Source organism: Boleophthalmus pectinirostris, unplaced genomic scaffold (genome assembly GCF_026225935.1).
Source record: "Boleophthalmus pectinirostris isolate CB_2022bp ecotype Guang Dong unplaced genomic scaffold, ASM2622593v1 HiC_scaffold_22, whole genome shotgun sequence".
Taxonomy (NCBI): Eukaryota; Metazoa; Chordata; class Actinopteri; order Gobiiformes; family Gobiidae; genus Boleophthalmus; species Boleophthalmus pectinirostris.
Genome location: NW_026571190.1, coordinates 32,946,232 through 32,959,116, shown reverse-complemented (window position 1 = coordinate 32,959,116; position 12,885 = coordinate 32,946,232). Strand labels below are relative to the sequence as shown.

General features: G+C 43.5%; 1 protein-coding gene across 1 annotated transcript; it reads left to right on the top strand.

Moving 5' to 3' along the window:
• Nucleotides 1-255: 255 nt before the first annotated feature.
• bnc2 (basonuclin 2) lies at nt 256-12,076 on the top strand. The gene is made up of 3 exons (XM_055158497.1): nt 256-297; nt 2,843-5,202; nt 11,271-12,076. Exons 1-3 carry the CDS (start codon nt 256-258, stop codon nt 12,061-12,063), a joined length of 3,195 nt encoding a protein of 1,064 aa, XP_055014472.1. The 3' UTR covers nt 12,064-12,076.
• The last annotated feature ends 809 nt before the right edge of the window (nt 12,077-12,885 follow it).

Below are 12,885 nucleotides of genomic sequence, written 5' to 3'. Positions count from 1 at the left end.
CTTTCAGACCTAGACCATCGCCTGCGTATGATCGGTGATGATTACGGCGCTACGCATTTGTACGCGTTAAACTGCTAATCCCCCCAACACACACACAGAGCGACCTCCTCGGCTCCTCCGGCAGGCTTTTAATAGAGCTTTACACATAACCTGCTAATTGCGTAATTACCTGATTTGTTTGAACTGACAGCGGTGCCCTGGCCCGTGACAAGACCATCATTCGCCCGTCCTCATTGTCAGCAATTTGCAATGTAGATGCCCGGCTCCACGCCCACAGCAGCGGGCCCAGCAGCGGCCGTATTAGAAACCCGATGAATTAAGAATGTTCCGCAATGCCAACGCGATGAATAAATACAACCGAGGCAATGAAGGCAGGCAGATAAAACAAGCTAACAGCAGCGCGCCGTCGTCCAGATAAAGTGGGTACCCCCCTGTCTCCGTGCTGTAATTATTGGCTAATCGGCATTAACCTGGCATAGAGAGGTTTCGCCGGATTGTTTAAAGGACTCTTGGATGCATAATGACAGACTAATATGTCATAGCAATGGGGGAGAGGGGGGAGGCGGTGGATTAATGAGACTTTATTGAAAGGAGTGTACAAGAAGAGGTGGGGCTGCTCTGGAAAATATATAAGCCAAAGAGGGCCACATTAAGCTAATTGTGGATGAGTGCCTACGTGTAAAAGTGCTTCTAATGGCGTATTTATTTCTCTTTCACAATAGCACGGGCTAATGCAGGGAGTGGACCGAGGAGACACAGCGCCACTATGTTTTTTTGTCCAAAAAAGAGTGCGAACAAGCGGGTGTTAATTCGTTTCACTTCTGGGTTTATTTGATTTGCGCGTTTGGTAGAAATGGTCTCGCGTGAGATCGGTTGGAACTGATACGGCGAGCTGGGAGGAAGAGTTTGTGTTGAGAAGATTATGATTAAAATATTCCGAAAATATACTTTGCTGATTTGCTGATTGACCCCATCCAAAATTCAACTGACCGATAAATAAAAGAGTTGAACGCAGGGTGCAGTTCGTAACCCGTAATCCCGCCGGACTTCCTCTGGACTTCGGACTTTAAGGTATTCCAAATCGTATTCGTTTTTTTGTCTTTTACCCTTTATTTGCAAGACGAGAAGTTTAAGTGCGTCTGACTTTTTTTTTTTTATTATTACTTCATTGGGTGGGATAGTACTTGAGTTAAATATTATAATATTTTTACAGTGACAGTTTGAAGAAAACGAAGAAAACAAAAGTTACACAAAGTAGCAGTGAGTTTTAAAACAGAATCTCTAGTCAGTCGAACATTTTTGCACAAAGAAGGCATTTTTCTAACAATTTAAACATTTACTCAACAAAATAAGGTGTTGTACTTTATTTTTATTTGTCTAATCTTATCTATTGTGTAAAGTAGAAAAGACTAGAAAGGGAATTTAAGTAAATACTGTGTTAAATAGTAGCAGATTACTTCTTTATCTAAAATATTTTCGGGTTTCTGATGTTTTTAAAATTTCCTGTAAGAAACTGATCTACAAGACACTCATGTAAGAAGTGAAATTGTTTTGACTTTTCTACTTTTGATGTAGTTAAATTTTTTCTTTAATTGTAATATATTTAGAGATTCACTTTCTAATTTGCTTTTATTTTTTTTGTTTCAATTAAATCAAATGGAAGTACTAATGCCCAGATGGCCCTGCAGTATGAAATAACAGTGGCCAGGCTAGAATTGAAAGTCATACCTCCGGGCTAAACTCCACAGCGCACACAGAATGAAAGTGTAAAATGTTTTTTAATGTATATTTAACAACAAATACCCCAGTGACTATTGATGTTTGGTCTCAGAAGAGTCTATTTCTTCAGTATATCTGAGGGCATCATATGAAACCACTCACACTTTTATTCTGTGTTTTTCTGCAGCTCTTCCTCTGCGCCTGTCTCTCTTTCTCTCTCCCTCTCCCTCTCTTTCTCTCTCCCTCTCTCCCTCTCTCCTTCTCTCTCTCTCTTTAAACATTTATCTTGTGTTTTCTCCTTACAGGCCCTTTGTGCTTTGTGATGTTGGTTTTTACTGCTTTTTACTCACTAGAGCTGCCATTTATCTTTTATCCATGCCAGCGCCAGGAGCACATCTCATGTTAACATTTCATTGACACTAATTGTCACAGCTTGTTTTATTTTCTGTTGTCACTTGCAGCTCATCCCAATGGAATAAGTGCAGCATATGTCTTCCTCACATGCACTCTAGTCCAAAGCCACATATTTGATAATCTATAATGCATTTAAATGCAATATTTTCTATTTATTCATAATCACCAAGCTAGACTTTTCCCACAGCATTGTCCTGTTCATCCTGGGGTGTTTGAGTGCCCATAGATGTGGGACAAAGGAAATGAATGCAGGAAGATGTAGTAATGGTTGTCATTAGTGATTGTATTATGTCTTCTGGCCACACACACTAAATAGCCTCAGGTTCCCTTTGTGATCAGAGGGAGTCCCAACACAAGTTCACTGCATGAAAAAGCACTCATGTCACAGAGCCATAATCCACTGCTGGGAGTGGACACCTGCAGTGTAGCTGCATCTCATTTCCCCGTCACTCTATAATATTATTCACCAAGTCTTTATTCAATGAATAAACAGGAAGTGGTGGTTGGAAAAGCGCGACACTGCATAGACAGGATTTGGACAAACCTCTGTGAGCCGCCTGTCGCTCCAGGGGCCTCTGAATTTCATAAGCTGTAAAGCTTGCCCTCACAAACTAACCCCTGCTCTATGTTCTCTTTTGACCACACTGATTATGCACAATCAATAATGTTTGGTATTTTTGTCTTCTCTTGTCTCTTCTGGGGTCTTTAGGATGCTGCAGGCAAGGTCCTGGACCGCTGGACCATCATGTCTCGAGAAGAGGAGATCATCACCCTGCAGCAGTTCCTGCGCTTTGGTGAGACCAAGTCCATTGTTGAGCTGATGGCCATTCAGGAGAAGGAGGGTCAGGCCGTCACCGTCCCCTCCTCCAAGACTGACTCCGGGATTAGGACATTCATTGAGAGTAACAACAGAACGCGCAGCCCCGGGCTCATCACACAAATGGAAAACAGAAGCCCGTCCAGCATCCATCATTTCGAGAACATCCCCAATAGCCTTGCCTTCCTTCTGCCCTTTCAGTACATCAACCCAGTCTCTGCCCCCATGCTCGGCTTACCTCCCAACGGCCTGCCCATGGAGCAGTCTGCTCTGCGGCTCCGAGAGCCCTCTCTCCCAAACCAGGGCGAGCAGGTGGAGACGAGTGAGTCAGAAGTGTCCTTGTCTCCTTTCCGCACAGGCCAGAGTCCGAGCCGAGGAGGTCTGGGGCCTTTAAACAACATAGAACCCAAGACAGAGCCCAGTAACAGAGCCTCCCCCATCTCCCCCACCCCCTCGCAGCAGTCACAGCTTCAGTCACAGTCCACGCCTCAGCCCCAGTCCGGACAACCGCAGTCCCAGAGTCAGACGCAACAGCCCAGCAGCCTGACTGACCCACAAGTCCATCACCACTTTGCAAAGGAAGAGCAGAATAAAACTATGACTCATCCCTCCTTCTCCTCCAAAATGCACCGCATGCGCCGCATGGGGGCCACCTCACGGAAAGGGCGTGTTTGTTGCAACTCTTGTGGCAAAACCTTCTATGATAAAGGCACTCTTAAAATACATTACAATGCTGTACACTTAAAGATCAAGCACCGCTGTACCATTGAGGGCTGTAACATGGTGTTTAGCTCACTCCGTAGTCGCAATCGTCACAGTGCCAATCCGAACCCACGGTTACATATGCCAATGTTACGCAACAACCGCGATAAAGACCTTATCCGTGCCACCGGTAACTCTGGGACACCTGTCATCTCAAGCACCAAAAACGGAGGCTTTACTCTGACCAGCCCTGGCAGACCCCCTCTGGGCTTCACCACCCCTCCTGTGGACCCCCTGCTCCAGTCCCCTCTCCAGAGTCCTCTGGTGTTCCCCTCTCTGAAGTCAGTGCAGCCGGTACAGCCTGTGCCTCCTTTCTACCGCACACTCCTGTCCCCCGCAGACCTGGTGAGCCCTCCTGTGTCTCTGCCCACCAGCCCCATCCTGCCCACCACCACCAACAGCACCACCCTCATGGACCAGCAGCAGCAGCTCTTGGCCGCAGCAGCTGCAGCTTCACACAATAATGTCCATGTGTCAGAAGCAGGGCCCATGTCACACCGCTTACCCACACCCAGTGCCAACCACGAGGGCACCATGGGCAACAGTGACCCCACACCCAAAAAGAAGCCCCGTAAGTCCAGTATGCCAGTGAAGATCGAGAAGGAAATCATAGACGTGGCCGATGACTATGAGGACAAAGATGAGGACGATGATCACATCCATAACCACCATCACCACTCGTCCTCTATCCTCCACAACAGTCTCAAGATGAATGGAAACTGCCATAACAGCAGCAGCACAGGGAACCACAGTGGAGGCAGCGGGCAGCAGTCCCCCTCTCAGGACGAGATGAGTCCAGGACTGGCTCTTAGAGGCATCATGAGGAGCGATGAAGAGTGTCGGGATGGAGCAGGCAGTGACAGCAGAGGAGACCTCAGGAGCACCGGAGACCTGCGCTGTATGGACAGTTTCACATCAGAGGACCAGGACCATGAGAGAGACTTTGAGAATGAATCTGAAAACTCAGACTCCAAAATGTTCTACCGCGATGAGATGATGGATGTGGAGGATCAGCACAAGCAGCACAGACTGGGGAGGGGTCTGGACAAAGACATGGACGACGAAGATGGACACTTAAAAGAAAATGAAGGCAAGGGCCACTTGTCCCCTTCCCCACATCAGCCTCCCATCAAGATAAAGGAGGAGCTGAGTGACCCCACCTACGACATGTTCTGCATGGGACAGTACGGCCTCTACAATGGAGGCATGGCAGCAGCTGCTGCGGCCGCTGCCAGTATGGCCGCTCTGCACGAGAGCTTCATCTCCTCCATGGGCTACGGTGCCAGCCCACCCAAGTTCCCCACTTCTCAGTCACCAGATGGAGACCCCTGCTCCAGCCCTGACCCCAAGATCTGTTATGTCTGTAAGAAAAGCTTCAAGAGCTCCTATAGCATGAAGCTGCACTACAAGAACGTGCACCTCAAAGAGATGCACGTGTGCACTGTGGCTGGCTGCAATGCTGCTTTCCCCTCTCGACGGAGCCGAGACAGGTCAGTCACACAGTCCCCACTCAACTAATCAGTCTTTACTAATCTCTTTTAGGAGAACATTTTAGGAGTTATACCAACATGTTTAATACGGGAGTAAAAGTAAAGTTCACAAACTACTTTTAAAGTGAGAAAACAGTTTATTACAATATCACAGAAATGTCTGTACTTGTTACCGTCAAAATGCACAAAAGACAGGATCAGAGACATCTGCTGTGTGTCAAGTCAAAGTTGAGCAGTAGGTGTGAGGGGGGAATGTCTCATATTTGCACCCTACATCTGCACAGGGCTGTGCACCTGCCCTCTCTGCATCACCCTGTCACTGACAGGTGAAGCCGCATATATTAGCAGTGGTTTGTCAAACCGCTGCATGTATTAGCACATCAGGAGGTGAGGCCAGAATTGATCACCTGGGCTTGTTAGCACATATCAGTCCCACACTCTGTACAGTGAACTAGAACTACTGCACAGTCACTTAACACTGCTAATGTCTTGGGCTCGCAGAAGATGAACATATCAAAAACACAAAAACACAAGTGAAGAATAGAAGTGCTTTAGAAACAAAAAAAGGAACTAACCTAGAGCACACACAAGTCTCATTTTAAAGCTCATAACCTGTATAATTCGTCACTGAGCTGCAGAGGCTGCACTAGCGTTGTATAATGACTGGCTGCAGGAGCTGGGGTTTAGGTGGAGAGGATTCAGATCAAAGAGCGTCCTTATAGGATTAAACCAACTGGAAATGAGAGACCCGTGTGAGGCTTTCTGCTTTCTGACTGGATAATTGTCTTGAAAGCAAAAACACCAAATTATAACATAAAAAACATGTGCAACGTGTTTGTAATTAAGAATAAATCAGCCTTAAAATTGTTATCAGTAAAAGCTACATTTGATCTGAACATCCTGGGACACAGTTACGTCATGTTTATGGAATTTAAAATCTTACATTTCCTTTATAAGACGTTGCCAAAAAACACAAAAAAACCCTATCCACTCTAATTTTCTCTTAAGACGTGTTTATTATTATCGATTAATGTAAGCTACTTAGGGTTTTTGCTCATTTTGCACTATGAGGAACTGGATCTTATTCACACTTTTTAGAATTAAGAAATCATATATTTATAACGGAACTACCTAATTATATTTCATCAAAGGTACAGGGCAGTTATTTTAGTACGGCCTTGGGCGATGTGAGTATGTTTTAACACCCATCCCCTACAGCAGGGAGGTAAAACTGCATATTTACCGTGTAAGGAGGACTCAGACTCACAGAGCCACTCCAGTAATCACGCACTTATTAGCCTCGTTAATCACATTTTAAGAAGGGGACACCATTTCCTTATTTATCTCATCTTTATCGCAGTTCATTCGTTAACCTAGCTTTAACCTGCTCCCCGTATGTCACCGCGGCAACCCGGGCTCCTCCCTCACTCCCCCGGCGGTCCCGGCAGTCCCACACCGGGCCACTCTAAATGCAGAGAGTGAAGGTTAATTATGTCAGAGAGTGTTTGGGCTCCTCTGCGCGGCTCCCAGGGTCCCCGCGCTGCATGGGGGCCCCCGACTCACCGCTCTCCGCACAATCAGCTGCCTCCGTCGTCTCCTAAACAAAGGGCAGAGTGAATGTGTGAGCAAGAGGTGTGCGCTGGTTAAAGACAAAAGCAATATTAGATCAGTGTGCACAGTGTTTACAAAAGGATCAGTCGGTAAAATTAAAAAAGGGAAACATATATGAACAGTTATCTTAAGCCGCTATTGTTAAGACAATTGTTTATGTTTACTATTGAAAGTACAGAGTTATAATTTAGGGTATTTTCTTATCAGCGCTCCAATAAAAGCTAAAAAAAATAGACATACACTGCCAGTCAAAAGTCTGGACACACCCTCTCATTTAATGTTTTCTTTGCTTTATATTTAGTACTTTCTACATTTTATATACAAAGAGAAGACATCAAACATATGAAGCAAGATAGATGGAAATATGTATAAAGACTCTCTGAGGATTTGAATATAAAGTATGCCAAAAAAAAGTATTTATAGAGTACTTCATGTAGTTGATAGCTTATGTCTTTTCAATGTATATGGTATTGTTTTTAATCACTTTCTGTTACATATTTGTATGAAAAGTGCTTTATAAATATAAGTTTGATTGATTCATTGATTGATGTATATAAAATGTAAAAAGCAGTAAGTAAAAAAAAAGGACATTGAATGAGATGATGTGTCCAAATTTAGTAGTGTATGTTCAAAATGGTGAATAAAGTACAATGCGGAGTACATCTCAGATTTTTCTTTGCAGATTTAAATGTTCAGTTCAATAAAAATGGTTCATATTACTTACTTATATTTCCATCTGTATTTACTTTTAGTTTGGAGCGTAATTATTCCTAATGCATGATCTTGCAGTGAACTGTGCCATAAAACCAAAAAAGACAAATAATAAAAAATAATAAAAAGTTTATTTGAACAATTAACCACTTGAAAAAATATATAAAAATAATACTATTAATAAAAAAATAAAACTGCTCTAATTTCTTTAAGAACTGATAATATTAAAACAACAACTGGGTATTTAAAGCTTAGCACAGTAATGCTTCAGACCCATTAAAGCATCAGAGAGGTAAACTAACAAATTAACCACTTGAAAATACGAATAAAAAAACTAAAACAGATCTTAAACTGCCCTGATTTCTGTGGGAACTGACAATATCAACAACAACAACTGACTCTTTAAAGCCCATTAGTTAGGATAGCACAGTAATGCTCCAGACCCATTACTGGCGTCAGATGGTTAAAAACTAACATGATTCAACCCAGGCAGCAGAGTGACAGAGTTTGATGGATGCTCCTCAGACTCGTGTCCTCCTACTTAAACCCAAAAGCTCCTAACACACTGGAATGACAGAAAGACAAAGAACCCTAGTGCCATTTTAATATACCACTCAGGCCTGCATCTCATTTACACATTATCTGCATCATTTAGACACAACACACACACACACACACATATAGAGCAAGGGCCATCTCTCTCTCTCTCTTTCTCTCACACACACACACACCTAAAGATGATTAACACCAGTCGGGACAGCAGCCTCCTCTGCACAGTCAAAAATGGCCCCCCGCGAGACCCAGCCCACCCCCTCCTTTTTGGGGTGAAGATGAGACTGTCAAATTGCTTTGCCAGGAACATTACTAGCCAACAGGGAGGCGTATAGCGGCAGAGAAACCGGGGTAAATCAGGACTTTGGAGGAGAACGTAAGGGAGAGCCACAGACAAAATGAACTGTTGTAAGAAGTGTGTTATACGTGTGTTTTCTTAGCTAATTACCGCGTAGCGCAGAGTTTAGAAACGTTTGCGACGCAGGGCGATAGTGAAACTGAGATAGCCGCGGTTAACTTAGAGCTTATTAGCAGTGTGAAGGTGTTGTTATATGAAGACATGTTGCAAAGGACCTGCCTACCTGAGCATCTACAACAGCATTCACCAAACGAGCGAATGAGTGGCCCCTTTAAAAAAACGCAGCTACTACTGTCTGTCCTTTTACACCATCTGGATCTGCACGCACACAAATCAGAGCACGGTCCTGTCTGAGCCATATGTTAACACTATATGGACACAACTGTACCATCAAAATATAAAAAAGGGGATTTACGATGTCTTTTTGATCAAGGCTCGTCTATAAAGGTGCTATATTTCCTCCTTTACACAAGCACATCCAGCACATACACAGAGACCGTGACAGCCACAGCCCATCGATTGGCCACGCGCTCCTCTATGCTGACGATGCTCTCGTGGACGGGCTCCTGGTTGCCTGCTTCACAGAAAAGGGTCCCTGATATAAATGTATTTTTACCTCTTGCAGGACATTGTCGGATAGGGAAGTAAATAATTAAAGGAAAGGGACCCTTTTTGACTGCATCAACCCTGCCACTGCTGGTAAGCTCTACTATCCATTGTGCCTCATGTTTGCCCATCCTCCTCAGGATGACCCTTTTCTGTTCTGTTGTTGACTTTTGGTTTTGCTTGAACACATGTTGCCCTCCCTGCATGGAAAACCCTCACATTAAAGGACTGTTTGCTTTTTTGCATTTGGGCTAAAAGTGAGTGGGCCGTGTGCATTCACTGGTGATTATCTGCTTAAGTTTCTTTACTGTGTGACGTGTAACTGGTAGAAGTTACATGGTGAAAATGTTAATGTCAACATGCATCCTTCAGCATGGATGTGTCACTGGCTTAAGTGTTCATTTTGACTATCTATTTTTAATCACATTTTTTTATTTATTTATTTTTTAATTTTCAAAATATTTTAGTCAAGGGGTTCTCAAATTTTGAGGCCAGGTACCCCTTACATAAAATATCCCAAATACTCACTATCATCCTCTGCAATGGCATCGTAATAACATTCAAATGTTCAAGCATGTTTAGAACTTAATTTGGATGAAGATTTATTTCTCATATCCCTTATTTTATTGGAGTAGTTATTTCCATCGAAACATTAAATATTTGTATCTGTTTATCATAAGAAATTGTAGTATTTAAATCATAATAAATTGATGATAAACACATGGCCCACTTTGAGACTAGACCTAAACATTTAATACATACAGTATTATATATTGCAAATGGCCTGTTATAGTCTTAATTTTTAAGCATTATTACTGGTGTATGAAACCATTAAATCAACCAAGTGTTAGTCGTATAAGTTGTATGTCATTTTTGGCCAAATAGGAGACAAAATGAGCACATTCTCTGGCTTAAGTATCCGTACTTTCTGCCTTACTCACTGAACTTAAGCGAAGTACACAGTGTAATACAGTGTACAGGGAAAGTGCCCATTCTGATTACATGCAGAGCCACACATAAAGACAAGTTCATTGAGGTGCCGGATTAAGCAGCCTCCAATAGGGAGCCAATACGATAATGCTGTCAGGGCCTAGTGCTAATATGCTATCCAGTTCCCCTCGATTATCACATTACCACAAGTCCAATCAATTGATAAACTCCCATTCAATATCCCGGAGTATTTAATTGAGTCAGACTTTATTGGATTTGAGGGCTGTGCAGTGCAGACATGCTGACAGAGTAAACAGGGACCCGGTGCTCTGTGCCATGATACTGCACTTATCTGTGTACAGGCTGCTCTGGAACACAGCCACATTTTAACATCGCATTAAAATAACATTAAAAAAAAAGTCTTAACTATAAGAAAAAGTGTATTGCAAGTTTTCATAATTTTGTGTGTTACCTGTAAAAATGAAATTGCATATATTTTAGAATCTTTATAATTAATAGTCCGGATAAACATTTGTGGAATAACAATGTATAATTTATTACTTAAGGATGGGAATATTTAATTGTTAAAAGAGCAAAATGACTTAAAACCTAAAAGTTGCCCTTAGCCATTTAGTTTAAAGGTAACTTTTCTGGGTGCTAGAGTAGGAGATGTTACTCCTGCACCTTGAATGTTCCGCAGTATGGCATTAAACGTGTTATCTATGATTCTTTGTTCAATTACAGGTGTTTTATCAAAAATTAAAAAAGAAAAGAGGCATCACTAACTTGTCTTCTTGAAGATAGATAGATTTAATGCCATTCTGTGGAACATTACATCTCCATGGAGACATACACGCTCCACTACAGAGTCACCTTTAACATTACACAAGTGCATTGTGAGAAAATAAAAGTATTGATACTTGGCAGTGATATTAGACTGGGGGTGTTGTACATGTGTTGTTCAACAGCACAAATCCGCTCACCTGTTCTAGTTCCAGATAAGTCACTTTTTATGGTCAGGTTTTGTTAAAATGAAGTTCAAATTAAAGTCTAACAAGCCTCAGACAGAGCAGAGCCTACAGTTAGCGTCACACCCCATCAGCTGCGAAGTATCAATACATGTACGCCCATTACCATGAACATTCACATCTCGTATTTAGCATTTCTGAACTATCTAACGGATATTTAATGTCTGTGTGTACAAATCATTGACGTTCAGTGCAGTTTGATTGAGGATGGAGTTCCAGCAGACCTTCGAGATGTTTGAGATCTCTAATCGTGTTCTCTGTCCTCTCTCCAGGCACAGCTCCAACATCAACCTGCACCGCAAACTGCTGACCAAAGAGCTGGACGATATAGTCCTGGACCCCCACCTCACGCCTCTGCCCAAGGACCTGCGCGTCGGGATACTGGCCAAGATCTACGCGGGCCACCACCACCACCCCATGGGCCTGGACCCAATGCTGGGGATGGCTGTCGGAGGTCCCCATTCCCCCATGAGCAACGGCTACCCCCACTTCCACAACTTCCACCGCAGCCTCCACCAAAGCCACCACCTCAACCACCACTTCAACGGCTTCTCCGCAGCTCCACCGGACGACTACATGGTTCTGGACCTGAGCGCCACCTCCAGCATCCACTCCAGCAGCAGCATCCACTCCTCGCACGGGTCCGACGAGGGCAGCGACGAGGGCATCCTGCTGGACGACCTGTACGACGGCGAAGGCGAAGAGGAGGAGGAGGAGGAGGTCAACAGCGAGGGGGAGAACGTGGAGAGGCGCGGCCAGACTAGTGACAATGGAGAGACGGGCGGAGGAGGGGGAGCGGGGAACGGCGAGGGGATGGGACAGTTTGTGCATCACTCAACCACCGGGGGCAGTAGCGGTGGCGGCATACTTTGCAATATCTGCCACAAAATGTACAGCAACAAAGGGACCCTGCGCGTGCATTACAAGACGGTGCATTTACGGGAGATGCACAAATGTAAAATCCCTGGGTGTAATATGGTTTTTAGCTCGGTACGCAGCCGTAACCGACACTCGCAAAACCCAAACCTTCATCAGAACGCGCCATTCTCCTCCATCATTGACTGAAGACCGCCCGAGCTCCTCCCACGGTCCTCTTCCATCCTCTTCATCGCATCCGAACTCTCCGCGGTTGCCACAAACAAGCTGGATGCCTCCTGACGATCCAGTGAAGATTTCTAATATGTCTGTATGTAAAAATCACTGACTTCAATGCAGTTTATTATTGTTGACAATTGAAGATGGAGTTCCGACGGACTCCAGAAGTTTTTCTTTTTTTGGTTCCGGAAATATATTTTCTTTCAAGATCGTCCGCTTATTTTCCGTCTGTCGAAGAATCTACTCTTATTTGTGACTTTGCCTGCCGAAAAGATCGTACTGAAAAAAGAAAAAAACTTCTCGTTGTGTATTTGTGTAAGAACTTTTAAAATGATTCCCTTACAAAAGCATGACACTTCATTTGTAAATATAATGTTCCGAAATGAGGCTTTTGGTGTACAAGAGTTGTGTTGATGGTCGTTCGATTCTGTTTCTTCTCTACCTTTTTTATGTTACAGTCCCGTACAATACTTCCAGCTATAGGCAAGAAAGAGGTAGCAACTTATTAGCTTATGTTTATGTTAGCTTCAAAGACACTAGGAAAAAAACTTATCATGTGAATTGTTTTACCTACTTGTTAGATCTTCAGAGGTGGCCGGCATGCTTTTCGAGGCTCCTACACTGATATCATTCTCTGTATTTTTCGATTATTTTTGTCAGTTTATGTTAACAAGCTTTAGTATTTGTTTTTTTTGCACTTTGCATCTATAAGGGGATGTGTAATAATATAAAAATGAGGACTTTTGCAATGGTGACTTTAAGTGTTATGTGGGCTCACTGATGGCTCCTGTG